The 25,292-nt window shown below is 33.5% G+C and overlaps 1 protein-coding gene across 3 annotated transcripts in view; it reads left to right on the forward strand.

Moving 5' to 3' along the window:
* LOC118198549 (uncharacterized) overlaps positions 1-25,292 on the forward strand; it is a 139,381-nt gene that overhangs the window by 100,057 nt on the left and 14,032 nt on the right. For 2 of the 3 annotated variants that reach the window (XM_085825511.1, XM_085825512.1), the window contains one exon: positions 22,886-22,932. In XM_085825511.1, coding sequence (XP_085681637.1) covers positions 22,886-22,932 — 47 coding nt within the window. Of the gene's footprint in view, positions 1-19,214; positions 19,378-22,885; positions 22,933-25,292 lie in introns of all 3 variants that reach the window. The other variant, XR_015043536.1, reaches the window with a different exon arrangement.

The raw sequence follows: 25,292 nt of genomic DNA on the forward strand, positions 1-25,292 counted from the left end.
GCGTTAATTTCGGGACACCCTTTAGTAAGCAGGAGAGAGCGTCTGCTGTCAGTTGTTGTTGGGAATTGTTAGTGCAGCAAGAGTTTTGAGTACTGAGATATCTCTGGGTTAGCTTCCTCTTTAGATGCACTTTGCATTGCATTGTCTTTAATGTTTTTAGTAGTTTGAAGTGTAACTACTCATTGTACTCTGTCATACTATGAACAGCTGTTTGAGTATTTTTTTAGAAAGTTCCAGAACTCTGAAGTGTTACTTTTGATAAAATAAATTTTATCTACTTATCATCAGACCTGTATGTATTAATGTATTACAAACTCACACACACTCAGCAGTTTTTGGTGTCAGAAGTGGAATTGAATGTCAGTGACAAGAGCTATGGAGAAGCAATTAAGGCAGTTGGTGGTAGCCTTTGCTGCATTCAAAGAAGAGAAGAAATCTATTAATGAAAAGATGAAAGCTCTTCAAGAAAAGGTTGAAGCAGATCAAGAGGAAATGAAAGAGGAATTACCTGCATAACCAAAAATAAATTCAAGGCTAATAGACAGGCAGAGTAAACATGTTTGAAGACAAAGTTTGAGACATTCAAGAAAGAGTTTCTGTAGTGGAACAACAAATCAAAGAAGGAGTTCCTTCTATCAAACAACAAATTGATGACAGGCTTTCTGCGGTCACCAAAGAAGTCCATACCTTAAAGACATTCATAACGATGGCAGGAAGCAATTCTGATGGTTTTAAAGCTTTACCCATGCTTTCTCTTCACTTTTTAAAGCTATCCACATATGATGGTTGACCTCCTGCTAAGTTTATAAGACACAATTTTCTATAGTGGCAGATGCAAATGGTGGAATTCTCAAACTAAGGCCTGTCATCTCTCCACTTCTCTTAGAGCAGATGCTGTGGATTTTCTTCAAACTCTGTCCCAAAACCAGAGGCTGGACTTCAAAACTCTATCTAACATGTTGGAGCTGCACTTTGCCAAGAAATGCTTAAAAGACTGTAGCAGGCTTCAGTTAAAATCTTGCCAAGAGAAGCATACGGAGACTTTGCAGGAGCACTCCTTAGATGTTGCAAGGCTGTTTCATCTGGTGTTTTTTTTTTTTTTTTTTTTTTTTTTTTGTCTGCTCAACAGAAACAAGGAAAATACTGCCCCTGCAGTACTTCATTGATGGCATCCGGTATCCTGAGATATCTAAGGCCCTGAGACTGGTGGATATTAAAGATTTAAAATTCACTTTAGGCTATGGAATTCGAGGCAGCCCAGCAAGCAACTTGTAGAGACCGCCACTTACTCAGAGCTGCTGAAGTTCAGGAGCCATAGAATCAAGTGATTGCTGATCTAGACGACTTAACCAGTCAAGTCAGTGCCTTGAGACAGAATAGGAGTGACAAGAAACTGATCCTAAAATGCTGGAAATGCAGTGCTAAAGCCACATAGAAGGAACTGCAATACACCCCACAGAAAATAATACCACTCCCCAGCAAGAATGTGAGGAAGAAATTAGTGACCATCGAATGTAGCAGAGGCTGCCAGATAATGAGAAGCCCCATTTTAAAAACACTTCAGATTTCTGCTGTGGATGCCGACAGTAATGGACTTCTCATCATGCAACATATCAATGGAGTGCCCTGCAATATGACCATCGATATAGGAGCTAATGTTACTATCATCCAGAAAGATTTGGCTCAACATTTGGAAGGTAAACTCATCTGGATGGTCCCATGTGTTGAAACTGAATAGCCAGGCCAAAGATGCATGATCTGTGCAGAGCTGGAATTTTCTCCCATAGAGATAATAGTGGAAATGTTTTGCAGCTTTAACTATGGTGAGCAACTCTTTTCTGGTGACACCTTAATTCCTCTCTGGTTTAGAAAAACACTTGCTCCTGTAAGCCACGACACATTCTCAAAAATTTATTTCTTGGGGGGGGGGGACAATATACTGTCCGTCAGGATTAGAACAAGTGTTCTATTTCAGTTTGTTAAATGCATCCTAACGTTCTTTTGTCTACAAGAGCATTTGTTTGTTCTCTGTCAGTTTGTGAAGCAATATTGTGATGGAAGAAAAGTTTTTCACAGACCTCCTATAGTAGGTGAAAAGTTCCAGGAAACGTATTAGGTGATGAATACTTTCAGAGAGTGTCCATTCTGTAACCGCTGACACTTTTTCTGAAACGCTCGGCAGAGATGACATGTTCAAGGTAAGCCAATTTCTGTGTTAATAGTTTACATTTAGCAGGACTCTAACTTGGCTTTTTTCAGTGTCTGAAGCACCTTTCTAAAATTTTCTAGATGTTCATCAAAACTCTTCCTGCTGATGATGATGTCATCCAGGTGTATCACATAGGCTTCATAGGAAAAACCTCTCAACACAGTCTTAGTTAGGCGTTTGAATGTTGCTGGTACGCTACATAATTCAAACGGCATCTGGAACTACCAGTCCTTGTCTGGTAGTAAAAGCTGTCTTTTCTTGGTCATCAGGATGTATCTCTACCTGCCAGTATCCACTCTTTAAATGAGGCGTCGCAACCCACTTGCTTCCAGAAAGATTGTCCAGAATCTCTTCAGTTCTAGGAAGAGCATAGCTGTTTTTCTTTACAACATCGTTCAACCGGCGATAGTCAACATAGAATCTAGTTGAACTTTCTTTCTGACCTGGAGGATTGGAAAGTTGATAAGTGCCAAGTCTACTAGTAGTCCTCGTGGAGTGTTACTGTAACATGAATGTTCCATTATGACGTACCAGAAATTTCTGTTTTTGGCTAAGGATACAGGAAATAAAAATTATGTTCTTGCTGGCACTGTGATATTGTCTTGGGCAATAGATTTGCTGGATGGACTTAAGTCCTTCATCGATAATTCCGAATAGGATTGTGCACACAGAGGCAGAATGCAGTTCATTATTTTTAAAGTCTAGGGGAAAAGTATATTTCTGTAGAACGTCTAAGCTGAGTCTGCAAGATCTGTAATATTTGTGTGCCGTGTGATGGTAGGCGTCACTTCCAAACATGATGTTTATGTTTAGTTTTCCATCTATGTTGATTTTATTCATGGTATCCGGAGTTTTTGTAGGCAAAAGAATGTGAGGATGCATTTAACAAACTGAACCAGGCTTTAACATCTGCTTCAATACTGATGTATCCTCAGCTCAACAAACTATTTATTCTTGGCATGGATGCAAGCATTGAGAGTATCGGTGCTGTTTTGTCTTGAGAAATAAACGGTCAAGAATGTGTTATAGCAAACTGATCTATCTAAACTGGAGAGAAATTACTGTGTCACCAGAAAAGAGTTGCTCAACATAGTTAAAGCCATAGAACATTTTCACCATTGCCTGTATGGGAGAAAATTTCAGCTCCGTACAGATCATTCGTCATTGGCCTGGCTATTCAATTTCAAGAATCCCAAAGACCAAATAACCAAATGGATACAAAGACTTCAGAAAAATGACATAAATATCCATTATTGGAAAAGATCATTACGTGGAAACAACATGTATTCAATGCCCAGAAAGCTGCTAATATTTTTCCAGGGTCGAAGCAAAGTACAAGCTGCTTAATCTGGTTGGACGACAAGTTGCAACTTCAACATCGGCTGATCATAACCCATGGAGTGACAAAGAAATTAGGAAAGGCCAGTTAAGAGATGCCGACACTTAACCCATAACTGACTTCATGGAATCTACAAATGGGGAACCTACTTGGTAGGACATTTTGGTCTATAATCCTGTGACAAAGCAATATTGGGCTGTCTGGGACTCACTCGAAATGCCATCTTTTACCGGAAGTACAAATTGAATAATGGAAAGGTGTTTCGATGGCTGCTTATACTTCCAAGATCCTAGATCCCAGAGATCCTTAATGAATTCCATAGCAGTCCAACATGAGGCCACACTAGCAGTCCAACAGGAATAATGAAGACTTTACATAGAGTTTAAAAGCACTTCTACTGGAGTAATGTAAGGGCTGATGTGCAAAAGTGGTGCCAATCATATGATGCTAGTGCAGGTCAGAAAGGACTAGGGAAATGCGGCCAAGAGACGTTGTGGTGTTATAATGTAGAAGTGCCTTTTGAACACATCACCTTTGGCATCCTGGGACCTCTGTTATGAACTGCTGATAACAAAAAATACATCCTGGTTATCATTGATTATTTCACCAAGTGGCCTGAAGCATATCCTGTTTCTGATCAAGAGGCTGTCACGGTAGTGGAGGTAACACTATAGCATTGGATTTCCAGATTAGGAATACCTCTTCAGTTACACTCCAATCAAGGAAGAAATTTTACATTGGCATTACAAATTACATTACAAATTTTAAGGAACTCTTCAAGCTATTTGTCATCGACAAGGCCTATATGACACCTTTACATCCCCACTCAGATGGTATGGTAGAGAGGTTTAATGAAACCATCCTTAATAACCTCTTGCTGATGGTTTTCAGAAATTAACAGGGCTGGGACCATATGTTACCAATGTTCTTACTGGCCTATCGCAGTGATGTCCATGAGATTATCGGTTACCGGATGCTGTTTGGTTGTAACCTTCGTCTGCGTTGTGATCTCTTGTTTGGTCGCCTTCCAGATGCACCCTCATCATCTGAAGAGTATATTAAAGATCTCCAGGCATGATTTGAAGTGATTTACAATGCTCAAGAGCAAGTCATTTTGGTGATGGAATAGATAAAGACCTGATACAATACGAGAGCTACAGGACATTGATTCAACAAAGGTGACGGTTTGGTTATGTAATCCAATTCGACATAAAAGATTCTCTCCTAAACTACAGTCACCTTGGAATGGTCCTTAAACCTTCCTAAACAGTCCTTGATAAGGTAATTGAAGCGAAAGCAACTTAACAGATGCCATATATATTGTTGATTTGGACCTTGCTTTTTCTCTTCTTTAGTGACTGTTTGAATTCACTATGTTTTTACCTACTGTGACACCTTTTTTTTTTTTTTTTTTTTTCCATGAGTGTGTTTATTTTTCAGTGACTACAAATGTAACTTTTGGTACTCTGTGCATTATCTTCCTTATAACAGTGTGGCTTTGGCACAATTCACAAGATGATATGTGTAAATGCCTTTTTGGCTGACACTGATTGGCAAATGAGATATATGTGTAAGGTTGCTTTTTTATGTAATTTTAAAAATTTAGTTCCTTAAACAACTGGTGATGAGTCAATAATTTATTTCAAAATTAAAAAAAAACTATTATACAGAAAATTGTCCACAGTTCAATGATTGAAATCTCTTTTGAGAGCTGCACATTTTAAACTTAAATTATATGGGTAGGTATGTTGTTATTCACCTAATTAGGATATTCTTATGCTGATTTTTACTAAGAACGTCCCCAACGTACCTGATCAACGTACATTTGCTGAGGTTGACCCTCATCCAACTTTGCTAACCACACTTGTCTCGTAAACTCATTTCATATATCTTCTTTTGTTCATCTTCTCTATATCTTCAAACCACCTTAACATACACAGGGTTGCCACGCTACCTGGAAAAGTCAGGGAATTCGAAAATTGACCAAAATATTCAGGGAAAAGTCAGGGAATTTAAGTATTTTTGTCAAAATCTGGAAAAGTCAGGGAAGTTCATACAACGATCCCGCCAAAAAAAGCGATTTTTGCGCCGACGTCGGAAGAGATAACTTTTTTGGCGAATTATGTATCACGTGAGTGTCATTCGGGTAGCTGGCATAGAGCCAATTTTCGCAGCTCCAATTTGACTGTCTTTTAGAAAGGCAAAGCAACTTTTGGTTTCCAGTATTCTCGAGAATCGCATGTGCAGTGCATGAACTAAAGAAAGTACCTGTTCTCGTATAAAACAAAATGGGTTTAATCCTAGTATACGGTACCATGGAGGTTAGAATCAAAGAATATGTATTGTAAAGAAGGAAAACCTCTCTGCAACAGACGTGGCTCCGTTCCATCATAGAGGGAAACAGCTGTGCATGTCTGATATATCTGTTGCCAAAGCTCGAAACCGGTGTCGAAGTTCGAAGGTCACGTTATCAAGAGTTCATAAAATGAATATCGTTTAAAATTTCTTTAACGACTTGCGCTAAAAAGACGTGCCACGCACGTCGAGATACTTTTGTCTCAAACCGTGAGCCACGTGAACACCACGTCGATAAGCATTTATCGCAAAAATGAAAATAACGTGGTGCACACGTCGCCTAACAACGAGATTGTTTATTTCTCGAGTTACAGCTCTGGATTGCACTCGCAGATGCGGAGCGGCGTAAATGAGACACTTTACCGCTTGTTATATTGTAGCGCACGGCACCGCAACCGTGAAGTTTAGTCTTAGCGCAAGTGGTTAAACTCTAAAGGAAAAGAAAATATTTTTTGGCGCAAGTAAATTAATTCATGGATTAGTTATTTTCAGGGGAAAAAAAAAAAACTACGAAAATCCGTTTTTAAAATTATTGCGTGGATTTTTCGCAATAATTTTAAAAACGGATTTTCGTAGTTTTCTTTTTGTCAAAGAACGTTTCTTCTTAACACGTGTTTCTCAATTTCCTGTACACATCGCGGAGAGGGAAATTCTGGCCGCCAGGTTCCGTCGCCAAATCCCTTGGCAAATTTTTCCTCCGCATTCTAACGGCGTAATAGCATTTTACTTGTATGGAACCTTTTCTTCTTTACAAAGACGTTCTTTGGTTAGAATAATAATGAGATTTGGCGACATCATGATGCGCAGTAAACGGGTCATTTTGGTCTTGGCGAGAATTTTCAAAATCGTGCCAAAGCCTTACCGTATACTAGAATTTTACCGCAAAATCTTTTTTAACCCTTTTTTTTTCTTTTTAATAAATACCTTGCCATTTTGCAGTAAAATAAAAAAAAATAGTAATCAGTCATCTAGGCTAGCCATGTAATATAACTATATTCGCTAAAATATCGTTGATTATTCTAATTCAATTTTTAAGTAATTATTTTTATGTTATTCATATAATTTAATGTTGCTTCTTCCCTCTAAATTTATTTATTATTAGTAAATAATATTTCCAAATTTCAGGAAATTTTCTCCGGCATAATCCTGAAATTAATTATAGCAGTCTGATGACATACCATCTCTAAATTTAATGCACATATTTTTTCCTTATGTATGCTGCGAAATAAATATAAAATACCTCAATTTATTAAAATAGATTTCTTTCTTCCGTTTAGCTGCAGAATGTCTGCAAAAAAAAAAAAAAAAAAAAAAAAAAACTTTTTTTGTTCCAGATTGGGAAGATTCTAATCTCAATCTTCAGTGGAGAAAACAACAACTATTATAATTATATTTGTGTTTTCAAGTGTTAAGGTGCCTTTTAAGAACATACCTCACGCAAATTAAATTTACCTAAAATCTAACCTAACTATTTAGCATTGCGTTGTGATTTATAAGGACCAGATTAGCCTCGTGTTGAACTGGTGATGATCATGAGTAATAATTAAATAAAACATACATTTGTTATCCAATGTATATATCTTAAATTTTATTAAGTGGAAAACTAAACAAAATTATCAAACAAAGTATACCAAGAATAATTAAGAATAAATGTCCTCTGGGATTTATTGAATAATTAAGTGAATTTGCTACACAATACAAGTAATACCATAATTAATTTACCTCTTAGCACAGCCAACGTACATTACGCAGATAGACTGGAATTTTCTTGAAACACACCTGGAAAACCTGGAAAAGTCAGGGAATTTCATTCTCCTGTTTGAGTGGCAACCCTGCATACATTTCTCAATTCTCAACACTACATCTTTTTTCGCTCCACAACACTCTAAAATTAACTTAATGCTTCAATTGTTAAGTCATAGTTAAACTATATAGGTATGTCATGTAAAACTTGATATTACCCTTAAGAACAATACTATTTATTGATAAAATAAAATTTTAAGGTATTCAAAAAACTTAAATCATGATAATGATGAACAAACAGTAATGGGAACAATAGCCTTGCATCTCTTTGGAAAGTTTGTGTAACTCAGGTGTGTATTATGTTATTTTTAATTTTAAGCATGATACCAAATTCTCATCATTAAGACGACTTCCCAATTTACTCTTGATTAGGCTTATGCTTGAAAATTATTGTTTGCATGAATATGTAGACCCGAATAAGGGAAGAACAGCAAACGCTATTTTTTTTCAGCTCATTGTATGAGTCAGGAATACTATTCCATGTGTTAAAAATCAACATTTCATCTTTCTGCAGGTCTTTCAAAGCAGACCGCTTGTGCTAAGCTCACATTTGTTTTCCTCCTTATGTTTCTATATCAGCACTAAGATATTCAAATTTCGAGCTCAATAATTCTTTGTTTTTTAAATCCAGCAGTTGGATTTCAAAGTTGACAATGTCAATATTTAAGGGAGAAAATTTTTAATTTTGTTACAGTAGTATTAAGAGGTTTCTTAACAAAGGCTAACATCACTTTGTTGTTTCTGATTTCCTGAAACTTGCTGGGAAATCTTCTGTCATATTTAAAATTGTTGTTTTGAAATAGCAAATGTGACTTTCAGGATTATTTTCTTGGCTATGTTTCAACAGCCTTGGAAAGTGAATCAAAGTTCCTCTTTTAAAATCTTGAGCAAAAAGAGGTAATTTGTTTTCAAATGAAATAACTTCTGACATCAGAAAAATCGTTTTTACTTTCCTCTGTAGTTTTTTGATTAAGCTGATTTAGATGAGATGTAACATCTACCATGAAATAAAATTTTTGGGTCCTCTGATTGTTCATTAGTTCTGGATAATAAACCCTTTTCAAGGTGAAATGCTTTAATTTCTATTAATAAGGATCCAAAACATTTCAAAATGTTTCCTCTTGATAACTTACTTATGATACAATGGTAAGTAAGTATCTTGTGATTGATTTTTTTCTTTCAAAATAGCAGCAAACCCGTTTTTTACACCAAACTTTTCACCCTGTTTGTTGCAATTGGGACAATTTTATTGAGTGGAATGTGGTGTTTTTCAATGCATCCAATAACAGCATTTGCTATATCTTCTCCATGTGTTTGACATTTGAGTGACATTAATCCTAAAAGTTCTTCTTTGGAACATGTAGATTAAATAAATCGTCCAAAAAGTAAAACTTGCTCTATATTATTTATGTCTTAAGACTCATTAACTCCTATTGCTAAAGCTGAAACAAATTTAAGATCTTTGACTTGCTGGTTGGTTATATTTGAAGACATTTTGACTGTTCTCTTTCACTGTTTTAGCTGATAATGGTAACTCTTTAATTTTTTTTTAGAATATCCACTTTGTTCTTAAAATCTTGAAGTAGCTCTTTGGATGCATTTATAAAACAATTTTTTACGCATTTGCCCTCTGCATATGGTTTCCTTCTTTCAAGTCTCTTGATTAATCATAAAACTTGCAATATTGGCATTATTGGAAGATTGCATCCAGTAAGTAAATATAGAACTTGATTTTTGTTGACTCTTCTGAAGTTCCTGAAGTCTTTCCTCCTCTCATCACCAACAAGAAATTTAGTACTAAATGATAGAAGTGTCTCTCTATATTTGATTTCTTGTTATTAGCCAGGTTTTCCTGACAAATAAGACAGGTGGGAAGGCCATTTGAGTTTCAAATAAACACAAAATTCTCAAACCATTCAACTTGAAAATCATGGTAGATTTCATCTTCTGTTTTTTCTTTGCTTCTTCTTTTTAGCCATGTTGTTACGAGAAGGAATGAATAAGGTGAGAAATAATGAAATTTTTGAGGACCAGTTAATAGCAGTTAGGCAAGAAAACAATGCTATCCCCGAACACAAGGAAAAAAGAAATAATCATTTACAACCATGAATTCATCCCCCCTTTAAATGGTTTTTAAATAAAACAGGGAGAACCTTTTGCATTAACCACTCCACAATTAGCCTCTTGACCGACTAGCTCACAAAAGTAATAACACTCAGTCAACTCATGGATGAATTTCACATGCATCACCGGAAGTGGAAGAACCTTGGTAATAGAATGAGTGCCTCACATTGAGCCAGGGACAGAATCAAACACTGGTATCTGTGTTGTTCTTGTTGGTACAATTGTACTGAAATCAGTACAAAGGCCTATTTATCAGTACAACAGTAAATACTAACTAGAATCAGCCCAATGGCAATTTTAACTTGATACACCAAATAACATAAAAATGATATTTTGTGTCAAAATATCTGGCTTTTTAGACATTCCCAGTTTGAATGTTTTTCATATTGTATGCAACCCAAACATTATGTATGTATTTTATGTAGCCTAAATTCAGTTGCTAGGAAAATTTTTGTTTTGGACACTGCAAAAAACTTCAAATTTAAAGGTCTAGAAGCTAAAAATCCTGATGTTTTGAAACTAAATTTTGTTTATATGTTGTTTGGTTTCCCATTCAAGTTAAAATTGCCATTGAATGGTATATTAAGCCAAAGCTTTTCATTAGTTAAAATTTGGCATATGGCAGTTACTACGACAGCACAGTTTGGTGTATGATTAGTACAATCAAAAAACCGAAATTGGTACTAAAAAAATTCATAGGAGTTACATTGGCAGATATATTTTAAGTTGTTTCCATGCTTATGTAAAATTTGATGGCCTTTGTGTCGTATTTTCAAGATTTTCTTTCTTTTACATGCATGTGCTGTATTGTGAGAGAGCCACACTCAAAGAGCCATGGTTTGCCAACCACTGGTCTAGATAATTACTTTGTTGGATAAGGCATTCATTAGTAGCAAAAATATAACACAAATATTTCTCATATTTAAGGTTGTAGATTGTTAGCCCTTTTTTGATCTCATAGGCCAAATCTTAGATTTAAATTTAGACCTTCAAAAGAGCCATTATTTTTTATCTTGAAGGTTAATTGGATGTCAGTTATGAAGGATTTTACTGAATATAGGATGTTCCCAAAGGTAATTGCATGCTTTATAATCTTAGATATTCATCCTAGATATGGACTTTAAGAGTTCTTCACATGAAAGCAATTTTAGCACTTGGGAGAGAGAAGGGGTTTGTAAATACAAAATGCAATTTTTCCCCATAGAGCAGAGAGTTCTAGATGTTTAGATATTCGATGTGCTCCAAAGAATTAAGTACAGAAGTTTCGTACCAATGTGAAACATTCCATATCATTACAAGCTAGTTGTCTTGAAGATACTAATAGTTAATCTGTCACTGTGCCAGATACAGTATAAACATAAGTACTGTTTCACCTAATATAAAGCCATTTGTAATCAAATTGAGTAACTTCTCCCTAAATTTGGTAAAAATACTGCATTGAAAGAAAAAACACCAAATTAAAATATAAAATTTGTCAAAAAAGCAGCTGTAGTTTGGTAACAATGGGTAGAGCAAAGCAAAAACAAACATCTGTTCCATCAGGAAAATAGTAATAAAATGTGAAAAAGTTTAGATATTAGAATTTTGAAAGCTCCATTGCAGTCCTTCTGATGACATTTATTCCAATTCTATTCTTTTTAGCACTTTTAAAATTCTAGCGTCTTAACGTTTTCATGTTTCATTACTATTTTCCTTAACCAATTGTGGTGTGTTCATTTTCATTTTATTCTGCTGATTGTTTTTCATCTAAAATGGTTATTATTTCTACCAACAATGCAATTTATTTCTTTATTTATTTGCGTCTGAAAAACAGGAACCTATGTCTGAATGGCTTCAGAACTGATAGTTTTATTTAAAATTTATGCTAACCCAAGGTTGCACTTTTTCTCATTTTTTTAAACACTGGTGAATATTGATTTGAAATCTTTCCATAGAGAAAGCCCACCAGCGGCCGAGCGGTAAAGACGCTGAACACTGGTAGTTCGGTCCGTTGCTCGAATACCTCGAACGGGCTAGCTGCATAGGCGTTTTCATGGTTTTCCCCATATGTAATGTGTATGCGAGCCAGTTTCTCTTAGAAAGTCCTCCATGAAGGCAAGAATGTAAATAATGTAGACATCTTTTTGAACACCTTATGTATGAAACTTTTTGGGGGGGAGCTCTAGATAATTCTAAATTACCTGGCATTGATAAGCAAGTAATGCTTCAAAAGAGCTTATTTCTTTAACAATTTTTTTTTTTTTTTTTTTTTTTTTTTCTTGCTTTGTGCTACTCTATTAAAATAAATGCAATTTTAAATACATTTACTTTCACTAATCTTAATATCTTTGAAATTTCCAAGTTCGAAATTTAACATCTGATCATTCATTTAAGGTATCTGTACTCATTTGAAATATCCTGAGGAAACTGAGTGATTTGTAATAGAAAAAAAAATATGACTACTAATTACTGCAAAATTATACTTCATTTATTGCTCAAGCGCTGACAAGTGGTTTAGTGATAAAGTTGCTGAACTCCAGTAGTTCCGACCTGAGTTCAATTCCAGGCAAAAAGAATGGCTCCAGGGGTGTTTTTTGGGGTTTTCCCTTTGTGTGACATATATGCAAGCCAATATCCTTTGGAAAGTCCTCCATGAAGGTATCCCTCCCCTTAGGCAGATATTCCTTGCCATATTTAAACACCTTTGCCATAATTAAATGAACCAAACCAACTATTTACTATATAGAAACATAATACATGTTATATATGGTACTGTAATTTTAAAGCACTACATCTGGTGAGAGAACTAAAGATGTGTACTTCCAGTACAATCCAGTCAATCGTTAATTTAACCTCTTTAGGTTTTTAAAAATTGTAAATTATTTCAATTATTTTAAATTTAATTTTGATATATTTAAGCTAAAGAACAAGAAAGGATTTTGTAACCCAAGACATTGAAGGAATTGATTTTAATTTACTCCATCTCTCCATCTCACAATGAACTGGAAGTTGATCTGTCAGCACTATCCTTATCTTCAGGGCAAATGTTTTTATTTTATTCGGCTTATAATTCCTTACTAAATGTAGTATTTCATCTCGATGTACTCCGTCTTTAACATGATTTAAATAAAATTCCTCGTCATTATAAATAGCACGAATACACATCAAATAGTTTTCTGGTTGCAATTTTCTAATTTAGACTATGTGTAATGTATGCTTTATGCATGCGCGAGTTGAAAGAAATGTTTAATAAAGTAAACAAATAAATATTAAGTTTTTTTTTTTTTTTTTTTTTTTTGTGTGTGTGTAAATTTTGATGCCCTTTAAATCATAATTGCTCTTTATTTCATAAATTACGGTTTCATATTTTTAATTTTATAATTTCTTCATGCCATCTTACCAGATTTAAACTGATGATCTATAATCCGGAATCACCAAAGTCCCGACGAGTCCGGATTAAAGACTTTTGACTGTATAAATAAGAGAGATGTATATCTGGCATTTTAACTTAGGATGACTTGCATACATTGCTTTAACCCTTAACTTCCCAATTTTTTAAATTTCTATCAAAAAATTATATTAGCTACTTCTTAAGTAATAATAAAAGGGAGAAATATTTTTAAAAAAATTAAGCAGTTTTAAATTGAATTTCAGTCATTTTTTTGTTTGTTGCAGAAGTGCAACATTGCGCAGTAGTGCTGTAAAATTACGAAACTTTTTTTTATATGAGGATTTTATTATTCATTGTTATAAATTGCTTTAGTATTACATACAATGAAAAATTTTAAAGCAGTTATTGACTGTTGTAAAAAGTCCCCTATTTTACACTTTTCGCACTCAGTTTGAGTGTAGCTCTTGCAGTTTGGAAACTTGCACCGTATTCTTTTCTGATCGTATTGGCCAATGATTTATACCATCTCTACGAATGTCCTTACATGAAACGGATTGGGGAGTCCTTTTGCATCTTTTAGTCTGAGACATTTGTTCTATTGAAGTATTACTACACTCATGTCCAAAATTATCTTTACATACCCAAAAATGATGATATTCAATGAAATATCGAATCAATGTGATCCGTATTTGCAGGGAACGTGTGAAAACCAAGCCTAATTAGCATTATCCAATCAAAAGTAATCAAACGGTTTGTGATATGCAAATCTAGGCGTTACGTCATCCAAGGGTGAATCAAGCGCTTTGCACAAACTGAATATTTGAATGAATTTCTGCAACATAGCGTTTGATTTCAGTGTGTAGGGACTCAAAGCGGTTTGTTATGGCTTCGAAGTATCATTTGGAAGAATCTGTAAAGTGGCGAAATATCGGCCGTTTAGAAGCAGGGCAGTCAATCATGGAAACAGCCACATGTCTGAATATTTCAAGACCGACAGTCTCTAAGCTATGGAAACAGTTTCAAAATGATGGAAGTGTTGTAAGGAGGCCTGGACAAGGTCGGAAACGAATGACAACTGCTTCTGAAGATCGGTATCTGGCATTAACTGCCCGTCGTAACAGAAAGGCTACTGCTCGCCAGTTAAGTTCAGAGCTCGCAGCCGCCACTGGAACTGTTGCATCACGGCAAACAATATACAGAAGGCTTAATGAAAAAGGCCTTTATGCCAGAAAGCCAAGGGTATGTGTTTTACTGTCTTCACAGAAAAAGAGGGATCGCTTTAATTGGTGTAAAGAACATCAAAACTGGACTGAACATCAATGGTCCCATGTTCTCTTTACTGATGAGTCGCGGTTTAGTTTAACTGGTGATTCTAAACGTGTTTACATCGGGAGGGAGTCAGGAACACGAAATGATCCCTCGAACATTGTGGAACATGACCGTTTCGGTAGAGGAGGTGTGATGGTATGGGGTGGAATAATGATCGATGGACGTACGCCCCTACACGTGTTCAGCAGCGGATCTGTGACAGGCCAGATATATCGAGATGAAATCTTAGATCCTTATGTAAGACTTTTCAGGGGTGCATATGGACCTGACTTTTTATTTATGGATGATAATGCCCGTCCACATTGAGCAAACCTCGTTGATGAATTCCTTGAAAGTGAAGACATTAAGCGAATACCTTGGCCACCAAACTCTTCTGACCTTAACCCGATAGAGAACTTATGGGACTACCCTGGAAGAGCAATTGCATGTATACATCCTCCTCCTAGAGATGTAAATGCTCTGAAGACGGCATTGCTGGAAGAGTGGAGATTAATTCCCCAAACTGTGGTTAACAACATTATTTCCAGCCTTAAAACACGTTGTGATATGTGTGTACAAGTCAGGGGAGATCATATTCCATATTAAATTTGTAAGACTTAATTCTTTTTCTGAATCATTCTTTTTTTCTTAACTCTCTTTGTCACACTTTATTACCATTTTTATTGTTTCATGCTACAATTTTATATCATATGAGGTGATCTTCAATTTTTTCTTTTGCATTTATGTGTCATCGTGTTATGTATGATTCCACGAAAATTCATTAAATTATAAGTCATAGTCTCTGAGAAATCCGTGAATTTATGCATGTAAACATAATTTTGGACATGAGTAGGTCTTCCTCTTTTAGCATTTCGATCGTACCCCATTTTGCATAAGCATGATGCAACTTCAGATTTGAATTTTTTTAAATTCATTAGATTTTTTAAAATTTTCAGATTTTTTCATTGTTTCTTTAATTCGATCAAATCCTAGCTCTTCTAACCAGTATGTTCTATAGTTTAGCAAGTGAACAGAGATGCATAAATGCAAATACCCAAATATTGATTTATTTCATTCCCTGATATAGTCAAAGGCTTAGTTAGATTCTTTTGAATAGCATATTGTTTGCTGTCTTCATAAATGTTACTTATGATCTCTTCCGTCCATAAATATTTAAAAAATTGGTACGTAGTGCCCAAATCCGTAATTTCCTTGGGAGCGTGTCATCTCTATGGAATTTTATTACTTCTTCAATCAATGAAATGTTTTGATTTTTCCATAAAATATTCTTTGACAATGTTTTATTATTCTTAACAGTTAAATTTGAAAAAGGTTCTCTGACTGAAATATACCAGCGGCCGAGCGGTAAAGTCGCTGAACACTGGTAGTTCGGTCCGAGGTTTGAATCCCGCAAACGAGGCTGGCTGCATGGTCGTTTTTTCCATGTGTAACTTGTATACAAGCCAGTTCCCCTTAGAAAATCCTCCACGAAGGCATCCCTCTCCATAGGCAGATAGCTCTCGAGGCTTTGCCATAATCACACACACACACTGACTGAAATATTTCTATCAAATTTATTATCATCATCATCGGATTTTTTTATATTCTGAGTTGTATTTTGTGAAACAACACTATTTGCACAGTCGCTATCCAAATCATCATTAGATGACACACAATCAGGTAAAAAATGAACATCATCAGCAGAATATTCAAGACCATCCTCACTTAAATCACTTAATTTGTCCAAATTATTCATATATCTAGCAATTTCATTTTTAGTTAGCATACGCATTTTGGCCATGTCAAAATGGTAACCAAAGACCAATGTTGCAGACCTGCAACATATAATTAAAATCAAATTTCTTTCAAACTTTTTCCATTAGAAAATCAAAATTACTTTTAAATAAACATAAAATGTTTAAATTTCTTACCTGGTAATTGTTTTCGTCAATAAACAAGAGGAAGCATAAAATATCATGGATTCTTTTTATAGCAAAAACACAGTTCTTGAGGCAACAGAGATTTTTATAATTGTTGTGATTTCTTGAAAAAATGTGCTGCTCTCTAGTGACAAAATTAGCATGTATTTCGTTGCAGTAATCTTTTTTCTTAGATAAGTGATTTGTAGGTAATTAAAAAAAATATTGAGTCTGTTAAATTAAAATAAATCATATGTTGCAGAAATACTACAGTGGGAAGTTTAGGGTTAAACAGTTTTATCATTGTGCTCATTGCTTTACACAATTTTATCATCCTACATTTAGTTTCTGAAAATATTATTCATATTTTAGTCAAATATTTTATTTTTGAAATCACAAGAATCAAATATCATTAAATTAATAGATTGAATTGGATCTGCCTAAAAGGCATCCCTCCTTTTGGGCAGATAGCCCTGCTTTGCAGTAACGTAGTAATCCAATTCAATCTATTTCAGCAGTATAGTCAAAAGTCGTTAATTCAGACACCTATAATACGGAATGATCTATAATCCGGACCTCAAAGCTACAAACTTTCTGCGCATGCGTCGCGTTGTCGCATGCGCGTAAGACCTTTACCGCTGCGAATTTGCGTGTGCGCATGCGTCGCGTTGTCGGATGCGCGTAAGACCTTTACCGCTGCGAATTTGCGTGTGCGCATGCGCAAAATACGTTTATGAAAGCGCGTTTAATGTATAACGGACGGGATAAGCTAAGCTAAAATTATCTAATTATCTATTTCAGTTAATGTTGTAGATTGTGTTGTTCCTTAATCTTCGAATTGGATCCGAATTATTATTTTTTGCAGACTGTTAGAGCAATTTTATGAAAGTAAGCTTGAACTTTCGATTATGTCAAATAGAATTTCCGATATATATTTACTAATATGTAAAGGATATACAAAGCGAAAGTATCTTTTGGAGTCCATTAAACAAAAAGTGGAATTGCTGCAAAAAATGGATAAAACCATATCCTTTGTTTATCTAAACTTTGTTTATCTTTAACGCAGCGGCGGCGTGCAATGAATTGGAAGTTGATCTGTCAGCACTATCCTTATCTTAAGGGCAGATGTTTTTATTTTATTTGGCTTATAATTGCTTACTCAATGTAGTATTTCATCTCGATGTACTCCTAGCGAAGAAAGTGACAGAGGTTATTGAAAACAAAAAATTTCGATTGACAAATTAGTCGGTATTCTCGACACAGCAATTATAGGACTTGAACAGCGGAACATTGTAACTGAACAAGAAATTATGTCTGTTTATAGAATTAAAGAGAATGTATTATCACATAAAAAATGAAGCAACTTAAAAAACTTACATTGAAAGAAATGCTTAATAAAGTAAACAAATAAATATTAAGCTTTCTTTTTGTAAATTTTGATACCCTTTAGATCATAATTGTTCTTTATTTCGTAAATTACGGTTTCATATTTTTAATTTTATAATTTCTGCATGCCATTTTACCAGATTTAAACTGATGATCTATAATCCGGAAAAATCGATAATCCGGAATTGAAGTCCCGATGAGTCCGGATTAACGACTTTTGACTGTATTTGGTTAGAGCCTTTATCAGTCTTTAAAGGCTAGGCATGAGATGAAAGGAAAGACTGTTTTCATCAAGAGGGAAAACGTCTTTAGATGATATCCATATATGTCACTGGATAAATTCCTAAATCTTCAAATAATTCGACTGAGAAATCATGGGATGCTCCGTTTATGCTACGATATAATGTTCTATGACGTAATTTAAATTTATACAACCATATAGTCGAAAACCAGACGCTCTTCATTTTAATCTGCAATTATATCTTTTTTGTCTTTTCCGTTAGCACAAACTCAATTGCTGCTATTTGCTGGTGTAAACGTCCAAGTGTTTTCTCTTTGAACACCCAACTTCCTTGAAGTAGATTCTCCTTCAAATGTTTCCTTCCCCCCCTCCCCAATATCCTTATTTCCTTCTATATTTGTTTTCAGTGATGACACTAGAAAATTAAGTTTTTTCGATTGCTACACTTCCATAAATTTTGCATTCTTGTCAATTTTTTTACAATATCAGTTGCATTAAATGCATTTCAGCTGAAGACAGCTTTTCATTTTCTAGACATTTTAACTATAAATGAAGTTTAAAGCAAAGTCCAAAGGAAAAATATTTGAATTAAAAGAACATGTTTTTAATGTATATTCTACAACATGAGAGAAAATTACTGCTTAAAACATTCTCTAAGAGGATTAATGTAAAAATTTATGTATATATATATATATATATATATTCTTAAAGCTGGAATGTTACTCAAACTGTCAACGTCCTGTTTGCTTAGAAACATTTGAAAATAAACATGAAACAAACTTTCTCAGTTTTAGACAATTCAATTTAAAGTTAAAGTGAAGTAGCAGACGATAACACGGCAAAGGTAAAAATGTATTCTTACAAATATTTTTTTTAAAAAAAGGAAGAATGAAAGGAATTTGAAAAAATTTACAAATTTTTATTACTTTGTTGCTACGTTGGTGTAAATGTACGTAGTCTGACCTTACGCGTACTTTGTAACACAAGTGCATTCTAAAAGAACTAATTGCGTCTGGGTTTTCGAGACAAATGAACGCAGCGCTTTTTCGCTGCGTAGCAGTCAAACAGTTAAATCAGTTGAACTACTTCTTAATTTGTGCTTCTTAATTTAGCATCATCTGCAAATACCTGCTGAATTTTATGAATTGTTTCACTTTCAGAATTTCAACAAAATTTGATGCAGTATCTGTGCTCAACTCATTTAGTTATTAAGTAGGCAACAACTGGAGAAAATATTCAAGCATATGCACATTAAGCACACTGTCCTTCCACTGTGCTCAGTGGCGCCACCCTTGCATCATGAATATGCTTGGAAAAATTCAGGTTGGTTACATTTTAGACATACCTCATATGCTTACCATTGAGCACTCACAATTAAAAATACAAGTATCTGAAAAATATTTAAAGTACTAGTTTATAAATTTCTTGCTGAGTGGCAGATATACACAGTCAGTTTCATTTTTTTATTAAAACAAAATTTGATATAGCTGGAAGAAGATGCTAATGTCATTTTGATGTTTTAATGGACAGGGTTATTCAGGAAATTGTTTTTAAATTTTTTTTTTCCTTCAAATTTTGTATTTCTGTGTAGAGTGAGTATCCTACATTTATCAGTCAATGCTCTTATATATCATATTTAGAATATATTTCTAGTTTTCAGTGCAATCAAGACCTGATAGTCATAAAATCATTTGAAAAAAAGATTAAATCTTCTGTAATGTCTATTGGAAATAAATGTTTAGCACACATGTAATGTTTAATATTGTTTGAAATTTTGTCATAGAAGCTATATGCAGATATGATTATTAATCATAAAAATCATATGTGGAAACCACATGACTTTTTTGTGCAGCCTATTAAATAATGCACATTTTTTTGCTGCACTTCATTCATTTGAACTTATTTCCTCAAATTATGCTAACTTAAAGAACTGATCTCTCAAGGCAAATTCAAAATGAAATCAAAAACTACAAATTTTGAAATTAAATATCTCAGTCAGTTTTTATTGTACAGGAAGCAAAATTATTCTAATTTAATTTTTTGCATAATGAGTGTAAAACATTCCCAAATATAAGTATAGGAACCATGTCGATCTCATTAAAAATCAGATTTAGTTATTTGTCAAAAATTAATTTTTTAAAAAAAAATGTGAACATTTTCATCATTTCAAACACATCTGTAATAAGTATGTGACTGTGACCAACAATTACGAAAATAAAGGCCAGGGAAAGACTTTTAAGCCAGATAAGGGAGGTGAGTATGCAAAAATATATGTATATATGTACCTTTAGTTCTGCTGATTGCAGTAAAAAAGGGAGGTGTATAATTATACTCTATAGCAGTCCCAAATATAAAATTTCAACTCTGTACGGCTAATTGTTTTTGAGTTATGCAAGATATATACATATGTACACTGCAGGGTGGGGAAGGACAATCTCTCGTTCTATTGAGCTGATTGACGAAATTCAAATTGCGTTTTTCATGCCTCAAAAGCGCGACTTAGGATCAGAACAATGCTATAGATTTATATATAGCATTGTTCTGATATAGGAATTTTGACACATAATCGGACTTTTTCTGAAATGATATGAAAATTTTTTTCCACATTTCGATTCTACAACTCAAATTATGCCAAACTGCCAAGTTTCGTAAAAATCGCACGAGTAGTTTTTAAAAAATTAACTGTCAAAATTTTAGCTCCTCAATGTTAATTCAATTTGGTTTAATATATCTTTTTTTATTACACTTATGATTCCTAATTTCGCAGTTCAAAATTTAGGTTCTTTCCAAATAAAATTCATCCATTTTATAAATTTCTATTTTAAAATAATTTTTATAAATTTTCTGAAAAAAGTTTTGAATTATAACCTATAAAATTTTTACTATCATCTTAAAGTAGATGTATTTCTAAGCATACCTAGAAAAAATTAGAATTTTTATTCAAAATTCTTGACGATATACATGATTTTATATTTTGTTGCATTTTGAAATTTGGCATATTTGTTGAAAGCGATAATAGCATCAAATATGGTTTACGTACTTTGTTAAAATTATTTGAAAGTAGGAACGATGGGACTTTTTCTGCTCATGTATAATGGAAAATGTTAGGAATGATGTCACTTTTTCCCCACTCCTGCACAATGGAAGGGAAAGGAAAATAGGTTGCCATATATTAAGAAGTTCCACCGAAAATCTGCGAAGCTAAATTTTTCAATTTCTCCATAAATTTCGCACCAAAGTTTACAAAATTCAATATTTAGGCATAATTTCAATCAAAGAATCGAAATATGGAAAAAAACTGTTACTTCAGAAAAAGACTCATTTTTATGTCTAAATACCTATGTTAGAACAATGTTATATATAAATTTAATATGCATCCTAAATTGTGCTTTCGAGACATTAAAAACGCAATATTATTATTATTATTATTATTATTATTTTCGCAGTTATAGACATCATGTAAAGACTCTTTTGAATCCATCAATATCTTTTGGAAAAAGCAGTCCTTTATTCTGTCTGTATGTACAGATGTTGCGCAAAAAGAAGAAAGGAAAGAAAAGTGTACAGATGGATTTGTGTATTTGGGAATGGGCAAAATGAATATTTATTTTGAAATACACGATAATTAAAATTTTTCGGGACTACAATACTTTGTACAAGGAAGTAAAAATGGTTAATTTTTGGAATTTTTTGAAGAGATTTATTGATAAGCTGAATATATTGTTGCTGCCTCTCATTCATCAGTGCCAGGATGGGCATAATACAGAAGCTACTGCAGAATTATATATATATTTTTTGTAGTTATGAGTTCAGATATTATGAGGAAACACTTGTACTAAATTCTGTATTCCATTTTAAAGGCATTCCATTTGTTGTATAATCATTTCTTTTATAGCAAATAAGCTCCTTAACAGACAGTAATATTTAGATATTAAGATAACTTGATCAGTACGAAATCTCCCTTGTGTAGAAATGCAATATTCTATTGAAAGAAAATCTTTTGTTCTTAAATGAGGTGTTAATTCTTTTGCCATCAGACCACTGAACAATCATTAAACTATTAAAAGATCCTTTCTCATGTATCAGTTCTAATGATGAGGACGGTAATAGTATTCTATATGATCAGACCAGTTGTCTTGATATTATAAGCATTAGAAGGTTTTACCAAAGGCAGAAATAGGATTCTCTTCCAGTCTTCTGTTTTCTGGCTAGATATTCTAAAGATGTTTCTTTTCTTCTTGTTACTCAATGATGGCCTGAGTAGTGACTCGGAGAACTATATATTCAAGAGCCTTTTGCCTGTATGCTGTCTATGTTATACAGTAGCAAATATATCAGTTAACAAAATTTACAGAAGAGTCTTTTTTTATAACAGACTTTGATCTGCCTGGCCTTTGTCAGTTTGAGCTGGTACATTGAACAAATATATTATATATGACATTCTATGAGTACTACTGTTTTTGGGGGAATGTGCTGCAATAAATAAATAATTTTATAGCTATCACTGTCTGTCACTTGTCAAAACCTGTAAGAAGACATTGCAGATCACTTGCCAGACTATCAAAGCAATATTTGAATTTGGAAATCTTGATGAACTTTAAAATCATTTACACAATTTGTAATATTTTTATGTTTAGTGCAAGTCTCTGAAACTGTACATAAGTCTTATTATTCCTTCTTGTTGTGGTTTCCCCCCAGTTTTGCTGGCTGAATACCATAATGACATCTGCACTTCAAAGAATTCTTAATTTTTTTTCTGAGTATCTATTACTTGTTGAGGAAATTTAAGACAATGCTTATTACTTGTTTACAATATTTTTTCCTTTTTCAGTGAAACTAATGAGGTTAATCAAGATTGTGTCTTTAGAACAGAAAAACGTAAGTTACATACACTTTTGTAATAAAATACACAAATAAATCTGTTTTAAAATTTTGTTTGGACAAAACAAATTGTACTAATTGTTAACTCTGTTACTTAGAATTGTTTTTAACTATTCTAATATTTAATATAATTACTTATTTGCTGTTAGATTTTTTAGTTTTATGGTAAATAAAAGAACATTATAGGTTGCTGTAGTAGTAAAAAATGATTAATTAGCAAATGAAGTAAAAAATGCCAATATTTGAAGCAAGTTCTGTCTAGTCAGTGGATTTATAAGTGCTCGAATTTTTTAAAGTTTTTAGATTTTGTTTACTGTGTCAATAAAAAAATATTTCACAGATAATGTAGTGTAGTCCTAGATTTCTGTTTTGAAATGGTCAATTTCAACGTACAGTAAGCTCTCTTTAATATGGTAATGTTTGTCTTCCAGTGTTTTGATAACATTAAATGATGAGAAAAATCTATGCATCAAATAGCAAAGAAATTTAATCACCATAATATAAATATAAGTAGGTACTTTCACACCATTTTAATTAGGAAAGTGGAAAAGTTTGCATATGAACCCTTTAGTAATGTCTTCAATGCAAATGTTCATGTATAAATATTGTACTCTAATTTTAAGATTCAGTGTGTATCTCTCACTAGAAGAAAACATGCCAGTGCAAGATTTTAAAATGGGCCGAAAAAACAACCTTAGTTTGGCACAGATGTTTTTAGAGAATCTTTTTTTCAGAAAAAGAAAAAAAGTATCTTTTGCTCCTGAAGAAGAAGAACCTGTATCTGATCACCTTCAAAACTGAATACATCTACATCAGAACCTAACATCAAATTGAGACTTTTTTTTTTTTACGTTATTTTAAATGGTTGAGTCAAATCAAAGCCAAGCTGTTTGGCAACAAAATACCTTCCTTGAAAACATTTAGTAATGTTTCCAAGGAAGTTAATTGGCATTTCTTATGACCTGCATTTACCATATTTGTGACATTATCTTTTGTTTGGTGACTTAACTTCAGTTTAAAAAATTACTGTCTAACATTTGTATTATATTAACTGAATTGTAGATCACAATAAGCAAAGTATTTTTTCATATTTTCGTGTACAGGCAGGTGGGACTTTGGCAATTCAGTAACAGTATCCAAATGGTAATAAAGTAAAAAATCCGAGATACGGGACTTCAGCGATCCCGGATTTTTCTGGATATTATATCAGTTTAAATCTAGTAAAATGGCATGTAGGAATTATAAAATTAAAAGTATGATTTCATGATCTATGAAATAATGAAGCATTTATGATCAAAACGGTATCAAAAGTTACGAAAAAATCTTAATATTTATTTGTTTACTTTATTAAACATTTCTTTCAATGTAAGTTGATTAAGTTGCTTCTTTTTTTTGTGCTAACACTTTCTCTTTTTCTTCTGTAGACAGATATAATTTCTTTTTCAGTTACAAAGTTCCATTGTTCAAGTCCTGCAATTGCTGTGTCGAGAATTCCAACAAACTTATGAATCAAAATTTTTTCGTTTTCAATAACTTCTCTATCACTTTCTTCACTATTGGTAGCAGTGTATATTCGGGATCCAAAACTATACTACAGATTGCGCCTTTCGTTAATTGATTGATGATTGGGGTATTGTCATCGTTATGAAAAACTTCTATTATATCATCTTCATTTATTGCAACTTCTCCACATTTCTCTACAAAATCCATTAATTGGAAAATTTTACGTTTGATCTCCGATATCCTAGAATCTCCAAATTCGTGGCTATCATTTTCATCATCCTCACCATGAAACATGGTAGCTGGGCATATATTATGCCAAGCATTTTTAAACTTATCTGAAGACACATCCTCCGACGATTTTGCAATGCTCCACACAGCAGCTGTTATCCTCAAATACTTCAGAAATTCTTGAATAGTCTTACCATTATTCGAGAAATTAAACATAGACTTTAAAAATGCTACTTTATATTTGCATTTCAGTGTGTGCACTATTCCGATAGCTATAGGCTGAATGATGGATGTAAAATTTGGAGGAAAGAAACTACGAATACATTAATTAGCCTTTGATTAAACCTATAAGTGAAGTATGAGCCATACAGTTGAATACAATCAGGTCAATTTTTGCATCATCAGGTAAACCAAACGAATTCAAATGTTGTCGATACTCGGGTATGAAATGATTTTCAAACCAATTGTTCATTAATGCTTATGTTACATGGTTTTTCGTTCTGAAGTCCTAACTGTTGAACTATTTCTTCGATTTTATTCTTTTGGTTTATGGCAAAAGTTCCATCCTTAAATCTTTCAATGTTTATGCCGAGATAGTAGGTGACTTCTCCTAGGTTTTTGATTTC

The sequence above is a fragment of the Stegodyphus dumicola genome, chromosome 10 (assembly GCF_044657685.1).
Source record: "Stegodyphus dumicola isolate Sdum_Otavi_A_Nest chromosome 10, ASM4465768v1".
Classification (NCBI taxonomy): Eukaryota; Metazoa; Arthropoda; class Arachnida; order Araneae; family Eresidae; genus Stegodyphus; species Stegodyphus dumicola.